This window comes from Chiloscyllium plagiosum, unplaced genomic scaffold, assembly GCF_037043375.1.
Source record: "Chiloscyllium plagiosum isolate Xiang-an unplaced genomic scaffold, Cpla_swu_hap1 HiC_scaffold_16, whole genome shotgun sequence".
Lineage (NCBI taxonomy): Eukaryota > Metazoa > Chordata > Chondrichthyes > Orectolobiformes > Hemiscylliidae > Chiloscyllium > Chiloscyllium plagiosum.
The window spans coordinates 35,451,978-35,475,157 of NW_028270154.1; the positions used below are offsets into that span (position 1 = coordinate 35,451,978).

At 38.8% G+C, this 23,180-nt stretch overlaps 1 protein-coding gene across 1 annotated transcript in view; it reads left to right on the forward strand.

Annotated features, from left to right (window-relative positions):
* The window catches only part of LOC122556590 (protein transport protein Sec24A), a 62,066-nt gene that overhangs the window by 12,186 nt on the left and 26,700 nt on the right, over positions 1 to 23,180 (forward strand). The window contains exons 3-11 of the mRNA XM_087995284.1: positions 5,065 to 5,235; positions 10,428 to 10,502; positions 10,923 to 11,068; positions 12,820 to 13,001; positions 13,791 to 13,893; positions 14,236 to 14,362; positions 16,034 to 16,143; positions 19,103 to 19,215; positions 22,287 to 22,405. Of these exons, the coding sequence (XP_087851410.1) occupies positions 5,065 to 5,235; positions 10,428 to 10,502; positions 10,923 to 11,068; positions 12,820 to 13,001; positions 13,791 to 13,893; positions 14,236 to 14,362; positions 16,034 to 16,143; positions 19,103 to 19,215; positions 22,287 to 22,405 (1,146 nt within the window). The remainder of the gene's footprint in view (positions 1 to 5,064; positions 5,236 to 10,427; positions 10,503 to 10,922; positions 11,069 to 12,819; positions 13,002 to 13,790; positions 13,894 to 14,235; positions 14,363 to 16,033; positions 16,144 to 19,102; positions 19,216 to 22,286; positions 22,406 to 23,180) is intronic.

Here is a 23,180-nt window from a genome sequence, read left to right on the forward strand (position 1 = left end):
CCTTCCATTTGGAATATCTGATTTTTCTTTTTCCCCTAGCCCAATCCAGTTTTTGGCTTTGCTGAAGTATTTAGACCCTAGAGTTGGCCTGTCTTTCACTTGCTGATGGGCATGGTATAATTCTCCAGCAGATATATAGTTCTGTCTGTGTAGTACCTAAAGTTGTTTCCACCTGGAACTGAACTTACTGTAGTGGCAAGCTTAATATCTTGAACTCTGTGGACATTTTCAACAAAGATTTAATTCTGTATTTTCATGCTACTCCATTTTCCTCGTAACACATTTTGAAAGATTAGGCATGGCTTGCAAGTGGCCATGTTTGTAGGACAAATCGCAGACAATATAAGAAAATGAAGTGTTAGCAAATATAGACTAATTTAACCTAATTTCTTTGACTTTAATTTCAAGTAACAAAGTATTAGCTCTTTAAGAGAGTGCAGAACCATTTAAATTCTTTTACTAAAAGAAAGTGTTAACCACCACAAAGGTTGAAACGAGATCTGGCTATACAAACTGATTTTTTAAAAAGTAGGGCTACATAGCTCGCAAACAGTTGATTGCCACCAAAAGTGGATCTGTCTGAGAAATTGTATGTGATTGGTGTCTGCAGGGTACACAAATTTCAGTTGATGACAATGTAATACTTTTGCTCTTATTGTAACTGACTAAAACTGATTTCATCACTGTATTTTGTCATGTAATTTTGTCCAGTGTTGTACTGTGCAGTAGGTTGCACAAGCCTGCTTAAGCATTGAAATGCAAGAAATTGGAACATGCATAGGCTTGGGCCTGTTCTGCCATTCAACTTGATCTTAGCCCTCAGCCATTTTCCTGCACTCTGTATATCCTTTGTCATCAGTATCTGAAATTCTCAGTTTCTGTTTTGAAAATGCTCAGTGGTTGAGTTTCCAATTTTCTTTTGGAGTAGTGCTTCAGGTATTGGGTGAAGAAATAGCTTGTCTCAGTGCTTAGATGGCTTATCCTGTGTTTTGACGATGTCCCCACCCCAGCTTCAGCTATCCTGTTGAGCCCTGTAAGAATTTTGTATGCTTGAGATTGTCTATTCTTAAAGTCCAGAGAATGCAGAGTCAATCTTGGAATAATTCCACAATCAGTCTCTTAAACCTTTCTTGCACTCCCACTATGGCGAGTATATCCTACCGTGGGTAAGGAAATGAAAACTATAAGTAGTATTAATCAGGTATAGCCTCACCAAAGCTCTCGACAATTGGAGATGAATTATTGGATTTGATTCTTTGATCAGGAGTGCTGATGTTGGAGCTGTACATTGACCTTTGTTCTGTTGAACATTAGATAACGGACTTAGTCTGGATTAGTCTTTATACTGAATCTTTTCACAAACCCTGAACATTACTAAACTAAATTGCAAGTGCCCTTTGGCTTAATTATTTAGGTAACTTGAATTATTGACTGGGGGAGAAAGTAAGTGCACACCTGCTGAGTTGATATACTTATCCATGTTTGAAATGTAGCTAGCATACTTTCTTATTTTTGAGAAAATTCCATTTTTGACCTGATTTGAGTATCATTGTCCATTTGTTTTTGAGAGTTCCATTTGAAATAAAGATGCTTCATTGGGTGGTAATATTGGACAAATATGACGTGAGTAAGGTTAATTGATTGTTTGGAATTTTAGACCTTTTTCGTCTCTCTCTTTCTCCCCCCCCCCCCCCAACAGACAAACACACCCCATCACACTATACTCCACTTTTCCACCTGTTTCTACAACACTCTTCTGGTTTCCTAGGAAGTGATTGAGTGCCACAGACAAATTAGTGAGTACAGCTCTGATTCTGAAGTATGGTTTCCTGGACATTTAATTTTTATTAGTCAAGAAACTAATGCATGTTTGGAAGTCATTCAATTCACCTTGTAGGATGAGCACTAAAACCAGTTTTTCAACAGGGCATGTTTACATCGGATCATGGCACAGCAACATGTTTGTATCAAATCCCTGATTTCATACGCAGTGATTCTTTAGTCTAAGATGAGATTCAAACATGATTCCTTGGGTATTATATTAGTTACACTGAAACATCTATTCATGAATATCCATTCTACTTCTATCAAGACAGAATACAATAGAGTCTATATGTTCTAGGACTTCTTTTATAAGATTGAAGCTTGTTTGCAAGTCAGCAAAAGAGATTTTTAAACATGTTCACATCTTCCATGTTAACACACCTTCTGATTTAATCTTGCTTTAGTATGACATTTGACATAATTTCGAAGCAGTTGAATAATGCTTAAACATCTATGTTTACTGATTGCATTCACACATGGGAAGTAATTTATCTCTTCTATTATACTTGGTAAGTTTAAGTTTAGCAGTTGCTTTTCCTGTTCAGAAAAATGGTGCAAATCCTCTGATCAGTGTTAGACCACTGTGTCCAATTCTGACTAGTAAGAATACTGCATGCTTACCTGGTAACTTTTAGTCAGGTCTAACTTTTTATGCTGCACCCTGAACAATGTCTTCAGCCTAGAAATACATGCAGAGGCTTGCAAAAGAATTGGCGCAGGACCTGTGCCCCATTTTATGGCACCATATTATACAGGAACAGAATTAGGCCATTTAGCTCATTAAGTCTGCTCTGCTCTTTGGTCTTGGCCGATATATTTCTCAATTGCATTCTCCCTTTTAACCTTTTGATCCCCTTACTAATCAAGAATCTATCTCCATTTTAAATAAATGCAATACCAACAGCAATTGCAGTAAGGACTGTTGAAATGGTCCCAGGTGAATAAGTGGTGAGTCTGTTGGATGTAAATAATGTGACAATTAGGTCCTACTTTTGTCTTTCAAAATGGTTATGTTCTAAAGTCATTTTGAATTACAATTGGGTCAGGTGGGATAGCAAGTCTTCACAGAAACAAAGATAACATTTTTCATGCTGCTTTTTCCCTTTTGCTATACCTAAAATCATCTCACCGTCCATTCCATGCCTTCAACAATAAGAACGAGGCATTCTCTGATTTCTTTGTAAATAGGTTTGAGATCCACTAATTAGTGGCCTCTGCCACGTCACTCTGTTCCAGAAGACGGCCTGGTCAAACTTTATATAAGTCGTTTCCTACTGCCCTGTCACTGAACTTTATATTTTTTTCTCTGTTCTATCTCTTCTGTGCCCTCATCTTATCCATCACCACCTGTCTCAGTTCTATATTCGTTGAGCTTCTTAATGTTAGGTTCTTTTTTCTTGAGATTCTTGGACCCTTGATGCAACTACAATGCATCAACCTCTGAACAATGAAAATTTTATTGAGCAAATACAGAACAAGCTTTCTGGAGGAATCTTTTACACAGGGCTTGTGGAATCATCTCCAAGGTCTACCTGAACAGAGACAATCCTTTCTTTATACAAAATCTTTACATCACAGCCATAATGCCCACAAGACAACCGCTAGCTGTCCCCCACAGTCACATGCCACTCAAGACACAAAGTAGTGATCACATTTCCAGAAACAATATAATGTAAGTCATCCCTTAATGGTCAAATTTGTCGTGAATCTATTTTTAACTGCAGGGAGTAGTCAGAATTCCAACCGCATTGTTTATATTGAATTCTGAAAAGGGATGATGATGTAATTCTTTTATTCTAAATAACTAGGAAATGAGCCATGCAAATGGATCTGAATGGCTAGAGGTGGGAATGTAAATTCCTTACATTCTACCTGTAAGATAGACATCCCACCCTAGCCTTGGGACATCAAATTTCCTGTGACTGCAGAGCAAATTAACCATTTAATATCCCACTTATCACCAATTTGTATCCTATTTTATAATCAATTAATTACAAAAGTAGAAAATTGATCTGAGATGGCATGAAAGAGTCTCTTAGCAAACAGGTAATGAGCCATTTGTGTGCTGTTTCCTGTTGGCCAATCAATTGTCTATTTGTGACAATATGTTACTGTACTCTGCAAGCTTTTATTTTCTGCAGCAACCATTGTAGCACTTTATTAAATACTTTCTGAAAAAGTACATCCCACTGTTGCCCTTGATTGATCATGCTCTTACTACTTTAAAGGACTGTAGTAGTTAGTTATACGTGCTTTCTCTTTCACAAAACCAATTTTTTGAAGGCTTGGGACTGGGAAAAGATGGGGAGGGGAAAAGAAACTGGTGAAATCCACATTAATCCCATGGGATTGTAGGGTTTCAAGGCAGAAGATGAAGCATTCTTCCTCCAGGTGTCAGTCGATTAGGGTTTGACAATGGAGGAGCCCCAGGACATGCATGTATTTGGTGCAACTTGTGTAAGCATCAGTGACTTTCTCTGTTTCTGATCTTGTGATGGAAAAAAGGTCATTACTAAAGAAACTGAAGTTGAACTTGAACTCCAGTGAAGCTGAAACCACAGCACTGCCCTGAGGGCCTCCTGCTGTGATGTTAAGGGATTGGAATAATTGACCTCCAATTCTATCTGGGCGAATCTGGTGTTAGTCCACAGGCTTTTAAGCATGCATCAAAGGGCAGTGTTTTCATGCCAGCTCATGAAAACATTGATATTGGCATCTCAAGTCTGGCTATGTTGAGTTATCCAGATGATGGAGCAAAGAGAAATGAAATGTATTGCAACAAAATAAGCCTATTATCCTGAAGATTTTCCTTGTGTAACTTGTCTAATTTTTAATTCATTTGGAAAGCCCAGTGACTTGAAGCAAATAATTTTGGTGTCTGACCATTTTTTATTTATTTCATGATCATTTTAAATTTTTCAAAACAATTTTCAGCGTACAATGCAACCTCTGTTAGAAGAGCTTGTTTGAATTGGACAATGCATTTCTCGTAATGGTGCAGTTTTGCATAACCTGTCCTGTGATGTTACAATGCTGTGGTTCTATTCACTATATTTAAATGCATGTTTCATTGAAACTTTAATTTTTTAATGGAGTATTGTATATGAAGCTTGTTTAAAGGTATTCTTGTGAGAATTTATTTCTTCCACAATTCTGATAATTAATTGCATTTCAAGTTGTGTAAAATAGGTTATACGTTTGTATGTGGATTCAAAATTCTGTGATTTCATTTAATTTCAGTTGCTTCAAGTCATCCATCAGTCAACCAGATGGTAAATCAGATATATCAGCCTGGCAGGACGCCTTTGGGTCCCCCACCAAATACAGGTCCTCCTTTGAGACCAACACAACCTCTGATCACCACTAACCATGATCCACCACTGGCTCAAAACCTTTTGAGACACTCAACAGGTAATGAATGTTTCTATTGGCCAAAATCTTGAGTTTCCATTTGAAATGTAGAATGCTGATAAATCAGAACATCAAGAGCCTATTCTGCAATACTAACCTGCATGGATCTTAAATGCACACCAACTATAAATAGGTGGTAGTGCTGTTCACAATACTGTGTACCTCAGGACAGAAATGTTTAACATGTGTCAAAATGTTAAGTGATATACTTTTATCATGTCGTAAAGTATGATGTATTTCTGGCTTGACAATAATGTAATGGAAAAACATCTCTGTTTTAATTGTAGAATATTACTTTTTGATAACATTTTACTGTTATATTTTAGCCCATGTTGTGAATCAGAGGATATTTAAACTTTGGTCCGAGGCCATCAACTTTATCCCTGACCCATGGAACAGTTCTGAGATTGTGGGATCAGCAGACTGGTTCAATGAGCATTTAGACTGATACTTATCACATCATGAAGATCACTCTTGATTACTTGGATTTTTGCTGCTGTCTTTTCTCATCTGTTGCAATGTTCTTTCATGCTGTAGACTAGTCTTTGACACTACCTTTTCATATTTTAGGGCATCTGAAACTCTGGGGAAAACCTCATTCTGAACTAGGTTGACTGTATGTCAAGCAACAAGTTGCTTTTAAAACACTCATTCTTGATTTTATTTCCTTCCTTGGCCTCTCATTCGCCTAACACCATTTTCTCCAGTATAACAAACCCCCTAAGACTTCTGAGTTCTTCCAGTTCTGGCCTCCCGTGCACCCTCGTTTGGCTGGTTGTTTTCGTTTATGGGATTTGTTACCACACTTCTGTTGAAAAGGGGTCCCAGTATTTTTCACTCAGTGACAATGGAAGGGTGATATAGTTTCATGTCAGGATTGTGTTTGCCCTGGGAGGGGAGCTTACAGGCAGTTCTGTTCACATGCATTGCTGGTGAGGGTTGAGTGTTGAAAGTCTCAGCAGGGCTGCCAATCAACTGAGCTACTTTATCCTGTACACACCTGCCGGGGAGAATATATTATCACGCTTCTGATTTGTACCTTGTAGATGACAACTGGTGGTGTTTATTACTTGCTGCAGTATTCCTAGCATTGGATCAGATCTTGCAGCTACAGTATTTACATGGTTGACCCAGTTTAGTTTCTGGTTAATGTCAATATCCTGGGGATTAACGGTGGGAGATTCAATGATGGTAATGTTATCAAATGTCAAGGGGTGTTATTAAATTCTTGGTTGTTGGAGATGGTCAATTCCCACAATGTATGATGTAAGTGCTACTTAGTATTTATCAGCCTGAGCATGGATGGCATCAGTAGCTGAGGGTTCGCAAATGGTTCTGAACATTACAATGGTTCAACTATCAGCGATTGTCTCTACTTCTGACCTTACAATGGAAGAAAGGTAATTGATGAGACAGCCAAAGATTTTGGGGCCCAGGACATGGTCCTGAGGAACTCCTGTAGAGATGTGTTTGGACTGAGAGAATGGATCTCCAACAATCTTTCGGGGTGTGATTGCAACTAAGTGAGAGTTTTCTCCATGTTTCCCATTGCTAAGGATTCTTGGCCAAATGCTGTTTTGATTTTGAACGGTTGATGGTTACAGTTGTTTCAGCCTTGTCTTTGGTAGCCATAGTTTCAATTGTCTGGGCTCCAAGGTTTGGAAGTTTCTCTCCATGCATACTTGCCAATCTCTCTCTACTTTGTCTTTTACAACTCTCCTTAAAACCTAATTCTGGACCAAAATTTTGATTGACCAAATGTCTCCCTGTAACATTGACTGTTGTGCATAGTTTTCTAATGCTTGTGTGAAATGTTTTGGTACAATTGTTACATTAATGAGTCTGTATAAATATGCGTTGTTTAAACTGAAAGGAACAATCTGCAATGTAAGGCAAATTGTTTGTCAATTCATGCGTTACCAGAGAGTAGGGATAAAAGACCATTTCACTGAAGCATGTGATAAAATCTCAAAATAGCTGAACTTGAGCTGGTTATTGATGCAGTACAGTTCTCAGAAGGATTTGCTTCAAAGAACTGAGGATGGGAAACAATTGTCAATGTAATTTTATGCAGGAAAATTAAAATTCTGTTGATTATGTTGTGCATTGACAAAACAACTGTGGTACTTGGGCAGTGAACTGGTAAATGGTGCACCATTACATCTTGAAGCAGGAATGAGGTAACTGGAAAATGTTTCTGTGGCACAAATGTTAACATGTCATGTCAACTGGTTATGTAACAGCACCTTACACTTGCCGTTAAATCTAAAAGTTAGGATCTGGACAGTCTCCTTTATAAAACTTTTGTTTTCGGGGTGGAGGAGAGAGGTGGTGGGGTCTGGTCTGATACATAACATCAATGATTGCAGGGCTTTAAGACACAAATGATCTGGCTGTCCTAATGCATTAATGCTAGTATGCAGGCATGGCTACTAACTAGGAAAGCTCATAGAATGTTTATTGCAAGGAATGTTAAATATAAAAATAAAGGTCATGTAGCACTTTTTTGACTGTAGACAATCAGTGGGGTAAAACAATGTGAATTGAACAAGTTGAAATATACGAGTATAAAGTTGAAGACACTAAGATGTGAGATGAATAAAATTTGCAGTCTTGACTGACTAGTCAGTTTAATCAGTTTTGTTAATAAGAGTTGCAACTTTTTAATTAGAGTCTGTTAAATGGCAACATTTCAGTTCCAAAGATTACTTTTATTTTCAGAGGTGCCTTGTCTTGGTGATTTTTATTTTATATGGAAATAACTGATGATCAAAAATCAAAAGTGAAACCTCTTACCTGCTTATGATTTTAGAATGAGTCCTTATCATTTGATAGTCATTATTTGCCTGGTGTAATGCTGAACTATAACTAAAGCATGCTGCTGTGAATTAAACACTACAACTACAAACATTTATTTGTTATTTTACCTGAAAAATTAGTAACATCCCACCAGGCGTGGCTCAGTAGTAGTACTAGTGATTGAGCTAGTAGGGTCCTAAAGAACGTGACTGCTGACTGGGCCTGCAGTTGATGGTGAGGGAGAAACATATTTCATCTTACCAATCTGCCAGCTGCAGATGTATCTGTCCATGACAGTACCGATAATGTGACCACTGGACTGTCCTTTTGGAGATGAAGTCCTGACTTCACATTTGAGAATAACCTCCATTGTGTTGAGTGGCACTATCACTTCTAAATGGGATAGTCTTCAAACAGATGTAGCAACTCAAGACTGGGCATCCACGAGGTACTGTGGTTTATCAACAGCAGCAGAATTGTACTCTAGCACAATCTGTGACCTAATAGCCCAGCATATTTCCCCCACTCAACCATTAGCATCAAGCTAGGGGGTCAACCCTGGCTCAGTGGAGATTGCAGGAGGGCATGCCAGGAGCAGCATCAGCATACCTGAAGATGTGTCAACTTGATGAAGCCACCAAACAGGACTGCTTGCATGCCAGTAGCATAAGCAGCAAGTGATTGACAAAGCTAAGCAAACCCACAATCAATGGATCAGATCTAAAATCTGCAGTTCTGCCACATCCATTGTGAATGGTGATGGACAATTAAGCAACTCACTGGAAGAAGAGACTCCACAAATATTCCCATCCCAAATAATGGAAGAGCCCAGTACATCGGTGCAAAAGATAAGGCTGAAACTTTCACAGTAATCTACAACCAGAAATGCCAAATGGATGATCTATCTTTGCCTCCTCCATTACAGATATCAACTTCAGTCAATTCAATTCACCCCACGTAATATCAAGAAATGGTTGGAGACACTAGAAGTGGGAATATTTGCTGATCATTGTTCAATGTTTGGCACCATTCGTGATTCCTCAGATAATGAAGCAGTCCGTGTCCAAATGCAGCAAATCTATGACTTTATCTGGACAATATCCAAGCTTGGTGTGGCAAGTAATGTTTGCTCATACAAATGCAAGGTTATGACCATCTCGAGGAAGAGACCATCTGGCCATTGCTCCATGACATTCAGTGGTGTTACCATCACTGAATCCCTAATTAACACCGGCGTCTCTAAATCATGAATCCCTATCAACATCCTAGGGATTGTCATTGACCTGGGCTCTCCACATAAACACTGACTACGAGAGCAGGTCGGAGACTAGGAATACTGCAACAAGCAACACACCACTTCATTCCTCAAAGCCTGCCTGCCCTCTACAAGGCACATCCAGAAGTGTGATGGAATCCACCCCACTGGTCTGGATGAGTGCAGCCCGAGTAACGCTGAAGAAGCTTGACGCCATCCAACACAAAGCAGCCTGGTTTAATGGCACGACATCCACGTGCATCCACTTCCCCCCTCCACTGATGCTCAGCAGCAGCCATGTGTACTATCAACGAGATGCAACTGAAACTTCACCAAAGATCCTCAGTCACCATCTTCCAAACCCACGGCCACTTCTGTCTAGAAGGACAAGGGCAGCAGGTAGATGGAAACACTTACCACTTTCAAGTTCCCCTCCAAGCCACTTGCCATCCTGGTCTGGAAACATATCACCATTCCTTTGCTATCACTGGGTCAAAATCCTGGAATTCCTTCCCCCTAAGGGCACTGTGGGTCAACCCACAGCGGGTGAACAGCAGCATTTCAAGAGTAGCTCACCATCACCTTCTCAAGGACAACTAGGGATGGGCAGTAAATGCTGGCCAGTTGCAATGCCCATATCCCACAAATGAATAAATGTTTAAAAACGCTGTTTCACTTCTGATATACATAGTGGATTTCATTTTCTTTTTCTAAAATCATTTGTCTTTTGAAGTAATTGTATTCATGTTGTGTTTTAACATACCAAAACATCCCAAGTTATTTCCTAGGAGCATAGGCAAACCAATTTTAAGAGTTATGTAAGGTAGTGATAGGGCAGACCAGGTGCAGTTTAAGGAGGTTTTAAATAAGGAAGGAAGCACTTGAAAATGGATTCCAGAACTGAGGGCCTCGGTAACTGAAAGCATAGCTGCAGTTTAAAATCAGGCATGTGCAAGATGTTTAATACTGGAGGAATATAAATAATTTGGATGGACTGGTGCAGAGGTGAAGTAATTGAAAGATATGTAAATTGTAGAAATGAGTTTTTAAAGTGACACTGCAATAGTTATACAACGTAGAGCAATTTGTTTCCAACTAAATATACTTGATGCAAGTTATTTTTTTTTATCTTTTTAAGGAGTCAACACTGGGTCATCTGGTGATCAGTCAACAATTGATCATTATGATAGTGTGGAAGGAGGAGGTGAAATTAGTAAGTACTGCACTTACAAAATTGTTAATTTTTGTTGCTAGATGTTGGGAGAAAATAAATTGTGTTGCAACTGGACTAAAAATTAGGAACGTCCTTTTTCTGTGGTCAGCATAACTACTTTGTGGGATGAAAGATCATTTTTAATAAAGCTTCTCATATTGTTTAAATGCATGGCTATAATCTGAATTGCTCTTTTCAAGTCTGCATAGAAATGGGTCCATAATTATGCATGAGGCGGTGGTGTAACGTGAACAGGGCCATCATTTAAAAAAACTGATTTTCGACTACAAATTTTTTTCTTTACCCTAATGGACATTGCAGCTTTCAATGAGGCAGGCTTGTAACGCTGAAAAGAATGTTACTTTGTTCAAATCAGCTTTTAAGTAAGCTTTTGACTCTCTTCTCCTATTTGCACTACAGTGCAGCCAATTCAACAAGGTCTCCACACTAGAAGGACACTTGGCTACTCTTATCCCACCTTACCACCTGGCTACCAAAGCATGGCTAGCTCTGGAATTCCAGGTGGTCAGCTGGTAAATACAGAAGGACCACAGCAACCCTCTCAGGTATGTGAGGTGCTAATGTTTTCTGTGTTGTTATGAGGAAACTTCAAATTTTCTATGAAAAGCTGATGCAAACCCTTACTAGTCATGGATTTGAATGACCCTGTTTCCTGCTGGTGATGTCTTAAAACCAATAGAAACTCAAATTAAGACCAAGCAGCCACTTAGAGTCATAGAGATGTACAGCATGGAAACAGACCCTTCAGTCCAACCCCTCTATGCCGACCAGATATCCCAACCCAATCTAGTCCCACCTGCCAGCGCCCGACCCATATCCCTCCAAACTCTTCCTATTCATATACCCATCCAAATGCCTCTTAAATGTTGCAATTGTACCAGCCACCACCACTTCCTCTGGCAGCTCATTCCATACACGTACCACCCTCTGCGTGAAAAAGTTGCCCCTTAGGTCTCTTTTATATCTTTCCCCTCTCACCCTAAACCTATGCCCTCTAGTTCTGGACTCCCTGACCCCAGGGAAAAGACTTTGCCTATTTATCCTATCCATGCCCCTCATAATTTTGTAAACCTCTATAAGGTCACCCCTCAGCCTCCGATGCTGCAGGGAAAACAGCCCCAGCCTGTTCAGCCTCTCCATGTAGCTCAAATCCTCCAACCCTGGCAACATCCTTGTAAATCTTTTCTGAACCCTTTCAAGTTTCACAACATCTTTCCGATAGGAAGGAGACCAGAATTGCACGCAATAATTTGCTCCCAGTTTTTTGTGGCTGTTGATTGTGGAGTCATATTACTGAAGATCTGAGTTCAAGTTGCTTGTGATCTTGTGTAGGGAACCAGAGAGAAGAAAATGTTTTTTTTTAAGAAAATCTGTATTTTTTAAGATGTGAATTCTAATCGGTAAGAATTGCGATTTTTTTCCATCACGTGCAAGTGTTAAAATATTTTGGAAAGTCTTCTATTTCTGATCCCACTTTTATTGAATTGATGTACTAGCCTGTTTATTAGTTGAGCCTTCACAGTTGTTTTTGCTGAAGTATGATACTGTGTTTGTGTAACAGACTTTCATAAAATATACTTTTGAAGATTGTCTATCTGCCATTTTTTTTTTTTGCTGCCCAACATATTTTTCCTGTTTTTTGTAAGGCCAAGCCTTTCAAACAGTGGTATCAGTCTGTCCTTGTATTAATTCAGAAATCTTGCAGCACCCTTTTCCGTTTATACAAACAACACCCTATCGCTAACCCTTGAAAAGCCACTCCTTATTCAGTGAAGGATACCTGCTGAGATGTTAAATTGAAACCCATTTCATTGCATGATGCAAAGATAATCCCAAAATTTTCCTTCTACCTCATTTGTAACAGCACATTCAGCTCCTCTAGACCTATAACAATTCCATTGTGCGACTGCTGCTTTGAGACTTGAGCTTTATTAATCTCATTACAGTGGCACTCTTGAGATTTATTCTCACAGCCGGTTTGAGAACAGATGGTGCACATCTGAGAATTTTAAAGGAATTGAGTCAATATGTTTTACAATTTTCAGTGGCTCTCATGGATAACCCCATTAGATGGACATTTGTCTGTATTCAGCAGAAAAAAAAACATTTTGCATCATGGCAATTATGCAAAAATGTTTTACAACATGATGCATGCAAAATCTATTACAGTAGTCTATAGCATGCTGTTTTCAAAAACAGTAGTGCCTGTTTCAAATACCTCTGGAGGTGGTGATTTATCTATGTCGTATCTGTTTTTGCAACAGTTTCTGCTCACAGTAAAACTTACTTTCTTCAGGTTCCACATTTTAATCAACTAATGGCTGGCATGGGTGGACTTAGCTTGCAGCAGGGTCAACAATCAGAGGCAGCACGACCAATAAATCTCCTGCAGGAGAGAAACATTCTGCCTTCAACTCCAGTCAAAGCCCCGCATGCAAATCTACACAAGGAACTGCAGAAACTAAACTGCAATCCAGAGTAAGTTGTAAAATGTTCTAATGTTTCTTGACCAAACAAACGTTGTGATTTTGAAGTGGAGAACTTTGTAAACCAAATCAAATCCTAATAATAAATTGATGTTTGCTTCCTGCTCTTTTATCTACCCCCCCATTTGACCCAGTTCTAGTGCTGTTGTTTGAAACGTGTCCTTTGTCAAATGAGGCAGTATTTGTGATAGCTTGCTTACTGAAGAAGTTCTTCAGGTTCTGTTTTCAAATCTTACTTTTCCCTTTGCTGAATCAGGAATTTCAATTCCCTTTTAAATGTTTCAGCAATTCATGTGGTAGTGAATAACAAAGTTCAAAAGCTGAATATTTATGTCCTCTCCTGTGCTATTTTCTTGAATTTTTCAGTTTTGTCCCAATTTCTTCCCTCCTGAAGGGGGGCTATCTTTCAGTGGGTACTAACAATTCACTGTTGCTTTGCCTAAAAAATGTTTGGCCTAAAATAGTATAGGTGACTAGCATGTAAAATGTAGCAATAATCTTACAACACTTTGGTAGCCTTTGCCAAACACCTTACAAATTTCCCGCAGTTTTTCTTTCTTTTATTTCAAATACCTTGGGATGCAATCCTGTAATGTCCATGTTTACACTCCCAAGGGTTACTTGCTGGAAACAGGAATATGGAATAACTTCTTCCAACCCTTCATTGTAACATCAAGAGTTAGATTATAGCATTCTGACCAATTTCTCGTCTCAGCTAAAATGAAATAAAATCTGATCTGTTCCTGTTTAATTTTGCTGAAGTGAAATATTTTTGTTTCAGTGTGTTCCGGTGTACGTTAACCAACATCCCTCAAACTCAGTCTTTATTGAGCAAAGCTAAGCTTCCTTTAGGATTACAGCTGCATCCATTCAGAGACCTGTCAGTAAGTGATAACTAATATTTCTGTGGTGCAAACAATTCATGTTTTACAATAAAATGTGCTTTGATTCAACCATCAAAGCCTTGTCAGGTTTGGAGCAGCCTGTCCTCAGCTTGGCCTCTCCACTTGGCAATCTGATTGTGATTAGGAGCGCACTGATCAGGGGAAAGGGGAGTATCTGAGGTTGTGTGCAAACATTGGTTGATTATGCTGCACTAACCTAATAATTTATGCACGTTGACTTTTATTTTAAAACTGCACTCCTTCTAAAGTAAATCCTTTAATTTAAAAAAAAAATGTTATGACTATATTACTACTGCTTAGTGTGTATGCATCATGTTGCAGCAATTGCCTGTGGTTACATCGAGTACCATTGTGAGATGTCGTTCTTGCAGAACTTATATAAATCCTTTTGTCAATTTTCTGGACCAAAGAAGATGGAAATGTAACTTGTGCTATCGAGTTAATGATGGTAAGATCACCAAAAAGTATAAAAATGTTTTTGAAACGTGAAATTTGTTTAAAGCTTAAGTTTCAGAAAATAAATGAAAGAGGGGTGGTTGCAAAACCACATTGGGAGACTTGAGTGTTAAGATGGGTTTTAAAAAGGCATTTGACAAAGTAGGACCGGGGTGATTGAAGATTCTGTTCCCATGGAACAGAATTTGGGGAATGCATGGGAAGGGCAAAGGGATAAACAGTGGTTGTAGAAGTTGTGAAAGAAGTGGCAATAATATGGCTCTATATGAAAGTCACAATGTATCACGTTTAGAAATTCAGTCCCTGTTCTGCAGGTACACATGGTTTCAGTTTTTATCCAAGAGAGTTTCTTGAATAACAAATCATTCACCAGGTCACTGACATTTGCTGCTAGTTGGGGAATGAATATTGGAAAAATTGTGTGCTGCTCTTCAAGTAAGTTATGAAGTAGTGTCACCTTTAGCATGCAGGTTTAATGAATCCAAAAGACAGCATCTCCTGTAGAATAGACATCCTCCAGTAATGAAAATGAGTTCAGTGGCACTTTAATTAGCAACTACAGACACCGATGCACATTTCCATTTGTTAAGCTCAACTGAAACTTAACTTAGTTCGTGGTGATGTCATGGAACAATTTGCAGATGAGAATGGTTAATTCTTAAATTTTTTTGTTTCCTCTGTTGTTGACTAGAGTACTTGGTAGTGAGGGGACATTAAAGGAGTAAAAGGAGTAACACACATGAATATTTCCTCCAAGTAAAACAACACAAGTGGATAGGTAGCATTTGAGTACTACTTGCACAAACCACCACTTAGAGGCTTTTGCTGTTTATGCCGGTATGTTTTGTGGTGTGCATGACTCCTTTCCTGGAGAGAGCCTTACACATTTAAATCAGGCTTGCTGATGAATTTCACTGGAATAGAAAAATTCAAGATATGATTAAGGGACATTTTTACACCAGCACCAGTGCAAACCAGTTCACTTAGCCCTTTTACTGAATTTACAGCAGTTGGCTGGGAGGCAGGAGTTTGATCTTTCCCATGTGCAAGTTATTTGACCTTTTGTATCCAATTTTCCTACAGGTGTGTTGTGTGAAGGTAGAATTATTTGGCACCTATGTAACCTACAGTGCTATTTCAGTCCAATAGAATTGTTGAAAATTTCAAAATATTGGTAACAAAGTGCATAGGTTTAGGACTTCTGGAAAATGAGGTCTCTGCATTAACACTTGGTTAGTGGAGTGACATTGAATTATTGAGAGAATAAACTACAAGAAAATTGACTTGCGTTTTAAAACAGCTGGGAAATTAAATTCAAGTAGTTCCGTGGTGACATCCGTAAGCAGTTAAATGGGCTGTTTTTGTGGTGTCCTCCTAATTCAGGACTGAGCTGCCTAATAATAGGTTAATAATGATTTGGTATGGTAAATGCAAACATGGCACACAGTAAGGATACAGTAAGTTGATATGACCCATTCGCTCCAGGAACAACTGATCAGACTACATTCTTCAGGCACTTAAAAGCATGAGATTTTCCATGATCTAGAACCAACATCTTCATCCAGATGAGTGCGAGTATACAAAAATGCAAATATAAAAGACAGTTTGCACTGACTTGCGCATTATGTATGTAAGCATCTGAAACTGTTGTATTGATATTTAGTTCCTGAAGAATTCATGTACAACCCTGTGACTCGGTCCTATGGAGAGCCACACAAGCGACCTGAAGTTCAGAGTGCTACTATAGAATTTATTGCTCCTTCAGAGTACATGGTGAGTCTAGCTCTTTTAATTTTTAAACGAATGTATATCTCTATCTTATGCTAAACTCTATCATTGATGCGGAAATGTCCTTTCAGTTGACAAAACTATTCTAGCGTGAAAAACCATTGAATTCCATGAGATTCTAAATTAGCTTTAACATTGCAATTGAGTAATGTTTCGTACAGGATATTTGCGCACTCATGTGAAAACTGGCACCTTTGACAGTGCAGCACTCTATTAATACTCCAGTGGAGTGTCTGCTTAGATTCTGTTCTCCGGTCTCTGGACTGGAAGAAATCTAAAATCATCTAACTCCCATAGGTGGGTGCGCTATCACTGAACCAATAATGACACCCATTAATACTTGGAAAATGTTACGTATTCATTCAAGATAGTTTGCACCTGGATTAAATTATAAGTATACTGGTGGAGCTGTGCTATCCTGAAATGAAGAGTTAGTTGTTATAAAACCATGTACGATGCACCAGTTGTCACAGCATAGTGAGTTTAAATAGGAACAGGCTTAAAAGATTAGTGTTTTGTCTTTCTATAGCAAGCTAGTTGGTTACCTGGAAGGGAGAGGTTTAGGACTGGTACCTTGTGCATTTTCCTAGTACCTCATAATCATAACAACAGAAATTGCTGGTGAAACTCAATGGGTCTGCCAGCATCTGTGGAAAGAAAGCAGAGTCAACATTTTGGGTCTACACAATGTAGACCACAATGTAGAGGTTAGTATGCTAGACTACTGCAACAGCACCACCCTTGTTGGCAGGCTTAATCACCAAGTCAAGGTTGGATCTGAGAGTACTGCAGTTAGTTCAGAGGGAAGAGGTCTAATTGGGGAGAGGTTTGGGGTAATGGAAAGTAAGGCATCTCACGTTATGCCAATAGTTCTCAATGAGCAGGAGAACTGCAGGTAAAAGTTCAGAGGGAGGGATCTGGATGAAGGGGTCTTTTCCAGTACTACACTGAGTCTGTATAACAAGGTGAGGACTCTTGCCCAAAGAAATGGGTATGGAGATGAAGGTGATGGAAGAGGAGTTCAATATCATGCTTGTAATTCAATAAGATGTGAACACAGATAAAACTGAGACCTATGCTGAGTACAGAACATTTAGCACTGGAGAGCAAAAGATCAGAAGGGACAGTAAATACCCGGCAAGAAGGTTATGCGAGCAAGGGAGGAAGGTTCCAGAGGGGCACGGAGTACCTCCTGAGTTGATGCAACTTGTATTCCTTAATTCCAGAAGTGGAACTGGGGGAACGTCAGCTCTGAAATAGTGTGAGGCAATGCTAATGGAAAGGGAGAGAGAGAGATCAAGACTGTGCACATGGCTGTGCATGACCCAAAGCGTGGAATCTTGAGATGCAGCAAGAACATCTAAGGTTAAAAATCTCAACACCAGGTTCTAGTCCAGCAAGTTTATTTGGAAGCACTTCCAAATCTGTCTAAGGAGCATTGTACATCGTGGAGATACCCATGTGATCCTGGGTAGATTGGAAGCACATAAAACTTCAGTTGGAATCCACATGGATTGAGTCTGAGCCAGAGGCAGTCACTGTAGCATGCGAGTTTTGGCAAATAACTTGTCAACACTCGCAATGACAATGAAGCTAATGATGGTGAACAAGAAACAAGATGAGAATGGAAATTCTGTTGGAGAGAGGAGCAGAACTTCAAGATGGGCATTTCTGGAAGAGATGAGTAATGAGTTAAACACAAAAATAAAACAAAGAACTGCAGATGCTGGAAATCTGAAATGACAAGATTGCTGGATAAAATCAAGTCTAGCAGCATCTGTGGAGAGAAAGCATGGTCAACTTTTGGGTCCAGTGAGCCTCTTTCAGAACTATCAGTAGCTGGATAAAACTGAATACCCATTCTCCTGCCTTTTTCGAAGGTTTGAATTCAGGGATATCCATATATCTCTGCTATTAGCAGGACATGAAGTTACAAAGCCTACTTGAGGAAATTGTTTCTCAGTCGATCGTGACTGCTGAAATTTAAGCTGCTCCTTCCACAGAGACAGTGTGTTGAACTATGTATTAGAATGGGAGTTGTACTTCTGTCCGTAAGCTAATTCTATACCACAGCAACCATGTGCTGATATGGAATGTCCATCTCAAGTAATGGTAAAAATGATTTCTTTATTGGGCAGGAAAAGTGCAGTAAATTATTTTCATTTGGTTTATTAAGATTTTGACATCTTGAAAAGTCAAAATAATGCTTATTAGATGATAAATTTAACCTTTTTTTGACAATTGTCAGAGTCTGGGGATATTTCCAGAAACAAACCTATGCTGTTTTCAATTGCATTTACATATTTTACCAGTTTGGTTTAAACACACCATGATTTGCATGATTTTTAAAATAATTCACGGGAAGTGGGCCAAGCTAGCCAGCATTTATTGCCCATTCCTAATTGCCCAGAGGGCAATTAAGAGTCAATCATATCACTGGATCTGGGGTCATGTATAAGCTAGGAGAAAGTGAGGTCTGCAGATGTTGGAGATCAGAGATGGAAATGTGTTGCTGAAGAAGGGCTAATGCCCGAAACGTCGATTCTCCTGTTCCCTAGATGCTGCCTGACCTGCTGCGTTTTTCCAGCAACACATTTCCATCTCATGTATAAGCTAGACCAGGTTAGGATGATAATTTCCTTCCCTGAAGAAGTTAGTGAACCAGATGGATTTTTACTGACAATTAACAATCGATTCATGTCATCGTTCGGTTCTTAAATTTTTATTGATTTCATATTCCCCCATTTGCCATAGCAGGATATGAACCCAGGTCCCCAGAACGTTACCTGGCTGTCGGGATTAACAGTCCAGCAATAATAACATTAGGCCGTCACTTCCCTTGAAAGTGCTTTACAAGTGTTTCCACTTGTTTTGTTGCATGGTAACATTTTGTAACTCCATTACAGATAGCAGACACGCTTGATCAATATTTGTTGTTTTCTAGCTGCGACCACCACAGCCTGCAGTTTATCTTTACATCTTGGATGTGTCCCATAACGCCATAGAGTCTGGATACTTAAATGCTGTCTGCCAGTCGCTGTTGGATAATTTGGAAGCGTAAGTTTGTTTTTCATACAATGTGAAGAGTTTTTAATGTAAAGTTTTCCTTTTTACGTGACTGTATTGAATCTTTGATATTGAAAATTATATTTGCTTAAATGTCTAGTCATGTGGTATATGTTCAGCTGCAGAAACTGGCATGTTTTGGGCCAGAGAAGCACAGCAAATGGAACTTAGCAAGTTTGTCTGGATGCAGATAATTCTGTGTCTTGGACTTTGAAACAAAACTGTGACCTCTAAGGTTCACTACTGTATTGCAAAAAAATGTTTTGCAGTAGACCTGCTTGGACTTGTTAGGACATGGCTTTGTGGCAGAGGGTACCCGCATCTGGATCTTTTTGTTCAGTGGTAGGGACACTACCACTGCGCCATTACATGTTCACAGGCTCATTGTTCTGAATTTATTTGGCTCACCTGTTTCACTTGAAGTGTAGACTCATTGTGACAAGTTTTAACAACAGATCTGGTATAAGCACAGCTCTGTAAAAGGTGACCAATCATGTGTGACATGCTGTAATTTATATACACAATTTAGCCTTGGGTCAATCCACCTTCATCTCTGCAGTTACTTAAGCAGATATATAATTTTCAGTAATTTTTTTCACTTGGAATGAAGTTTAGAACTGACTGGTGTTAAAATATTTTATAATTATTTAAACTTAGATATGCTCATACAATCAGACTCTTTTTTTTTTGAGGGGATGTTAAGGAAAGTGGAAAACTGGTTATGCCTTTTTTTTATTGTAAGAATTTTACTGGGTAGTATTAACGTTATATCATGAATTGAATAATCATTCCATGATCGCATAGAGTGCATGCAATTTGCTCAAGGAGCAATCATTTATTTTATTCAGTCAATTAACCCTATGTCTTATGGTCTTACTTGCTCATGGTCTTATCAACCACATTTGCTGTTCGTCAGTCACCTCCTCTAAAATATATTGGTGAACCAGATGGACTTCTATGACCATTGCCATCACTGAGGCAACTTCCAATTGCAGATTTACTAAATGAATTTAAACTCCATGGCTTGTTGCAGTCTGATTTCAACTTGTATGCCCAGACAATTCAATTGAATCCCTAGATAAAACTCAAAAGAACTGCGGATGCTATAAATCAGAAACAAAAACAGAAATTGCTGGAAAAGCTCAGCAGGTCTAGCAGCATCTCTGAAGAGAATTTAGGCTTAACGTTTCAGTTCCAATAACCCTTCCTCAGAATTGATGGTAGCTTGGAAAATGTCAGATTTATATGCAGATGGTGGGGGGTGGGGTGAAGGAATAAACGATAGCTGGGGATAGAGCCCAAAGAGAGAGAAGAACAGTTGAACAGACAAGTGAATGGATGATAATCTGGCTAACAGGGTGAATATCTGTTAATGGAAACTGTGTTAGTGGTTAACAATAGGTACTGTGTAATGGCAGACTGTGATAACAAGGCTTGATATGTGGGGAAAGGAGCTAGCGCATGGGAGAGTTAAGGCCATAAAATAGTTGGACTTGCTATTGTGTCTGGAGGGCTGCAGGGTTCCCAAGCAGACTTCTGGATAGCTGGTCCACTGTTAGGTTCATTCTGCCATCATCTCCCCTTAACTGAGGACTGAGCCTATAGAACCTTTTATCCGTGGTGTGCAAAGTGGAACCGATACCATTTTCGTAGCTCTGTTTGATTATTTTCTTATCTCAATCAGCAAATTTCATCAAGCTTGTTTTTGCTGCACACGTCAAATTGCTGTTTTATCTGGCCAATCCATATATACCTAGTTCCTGCAAAATATTTTTATTCTAGTTTGAAGATTGCTAATTTTGTCAGTTGTTTCTTGAAATGGTTGCTTGCAATATTTTGCATTAAAATTCCTAACTGCTATATCTTGTCCACACCTTGGCTTTTTCCAACCAACCAAGATCAAAACCATCCCTTGAGGTAGTGTTGCATCTCTACATGCATTCCCTGTTGAAAGGATCCTATTTCAGCTTGTTTGTTTTTGGCATCCCTTCTGAATTTCTTTTGCTCCTAAGTGATCATGTAACATGTATTGAATGAAGTCAAGTGGTTCATAAATATACCATAGTTACATGGTGAATTAAGTATGTGTGTGCAATGATGACTTGTACATCATGGACAGTTCAGTGATAAACACTTGAAAAAGGAAAATGTAGGAAATGTACTATACCAAGGATTTTTTTTTAAGAAGGGAGTGTTGGCATCCTGTTAAATATTTGACAGGATTGAACAGATAAAATTTGCCTTTTTTTTCAACTTGATGGGAACAACAAAGTAAAATTGCTTCAACTTGGGTGGGAAACAAAAATCACCATTTCCTTTGTTATTGAGTACTTTTTTCTGTTATCTGGAACTCTAATAAAAATAAACATTTGTGTACAGCAGCATGCCTGAACATTAAACATACAACATCTTGAAAATTTGGCTTTTGACTGTGGATGTGAAGAGTATTTTTTTAGGCCCCAGACTATCTTCTGAAATTATTTGACACGAATGGCTGGGAAGGAAAGCAGGTTACTCCTCATGGATACTGTCTTCCAGATTAGTATCTTTCAGATCAACAGCATTTGAGTGTTGTTATAGGAGTAATTTTTCGTTGATTCTAACTTCTGAAAGCAGTGAGAGCATGTGTATGGAAGCTAGCGTTTCTTGTAGGGAATAAATTCCAGCTAGGTTCTTTTCAGGATCCTTCCTTCATGCTCAGTCATGGGTTTAATCCTCCCTCTACTAAGTACACTTGGATCAGTTAGCCTGAAATTCCTTGACCATAATTGAACCTAAATGATTGATTTATAATTATTAAGTTTAGAGTGTAAGGTCCTTAAGGCAGTTTTGCAATCATTCTTTAGTCAGTGGCCTGATATACAGCATAGTGTCTTCAAATTGGTTTGTATGGGTTTGAATTTTCACATGCCATGGAGTTAAAATATGACCACCTTGATATTTCTGTCAAGGCAGTCATATTTGGCAAAGACAATATAGATTGCCTTAAACTGACTAAAGCTTCAAGGAGTGTGTTTAGTACTCAGATCTAGAACGTTTCCAATTTGTTTTGAAATTTTCAGGTTACCTGGTGATTCTCGTACAAGGATAGGTTTTATTACCTTTGATAGCACCATTCATTTCTACAGTCTTCAGGAAGGTCTGTCTCAGCCTCAGATGATGGTGGTTTCAGATATAGAAGGTATGTGTAAACACGCAAGTTTTCACAGTCTGGTGTACAAAACTCTTTGTTACAAAGAATGAATATTTTAGGTGCAATAGCTTGGGAAATAACAGTAAAGGGCTATCCTGTGATGAGTGACTCATTGCCAATTGTATCACCTGAGATATAAATAGCATGTTTTACAGCTGCAAAACCCCTCAAAGCTTTACAAAATCAATTTGAACGAGATTTGTTTTTATCAATCCTCCTCAAATCAAATGTAGGATGAGTTGCCAGTTGCATTCTGTAATTTTTTGGAAAGTTGAAGACATTGTCTTTCTGCTGCATAATGTGCTCTTTACCCATGTCACTTGATCCTTCCCCATCGTAGGCCACGGTTTCTGGCTAAATCCGATTGTTTGCAACCTCTAAGTGTGATTTCATTCCTATCCCTATCAACTGACAGAATCTAAACCAGACTGTGTATGCCTTTGATATATTTGACCTCGCAATTGAGACTACCTATTTCCACCTTGACAGCATTGTTCGAGGTGCCTTGGTTCATTTAATTTGTGTTGAAGCCTTCATTTATATCATGGTTCTTAAGTTGACTTTTTTGTGTTTCTGTTCAGCCTCCTATCTTCTACCCTCCAAATCTGAGCTTGTTCAAAATTCAGCCTGTACCCTTACTTTGCACCTAGTCCTAGTTTTGTAAACTCTTTCTCCAACCTGTGTCCACTGAACCCTGGTTTGTGTCTTGTTAAGCAACACCTTTTTTTTTTGAAAACACTCACTCTTATTTTCAAATTTAGCA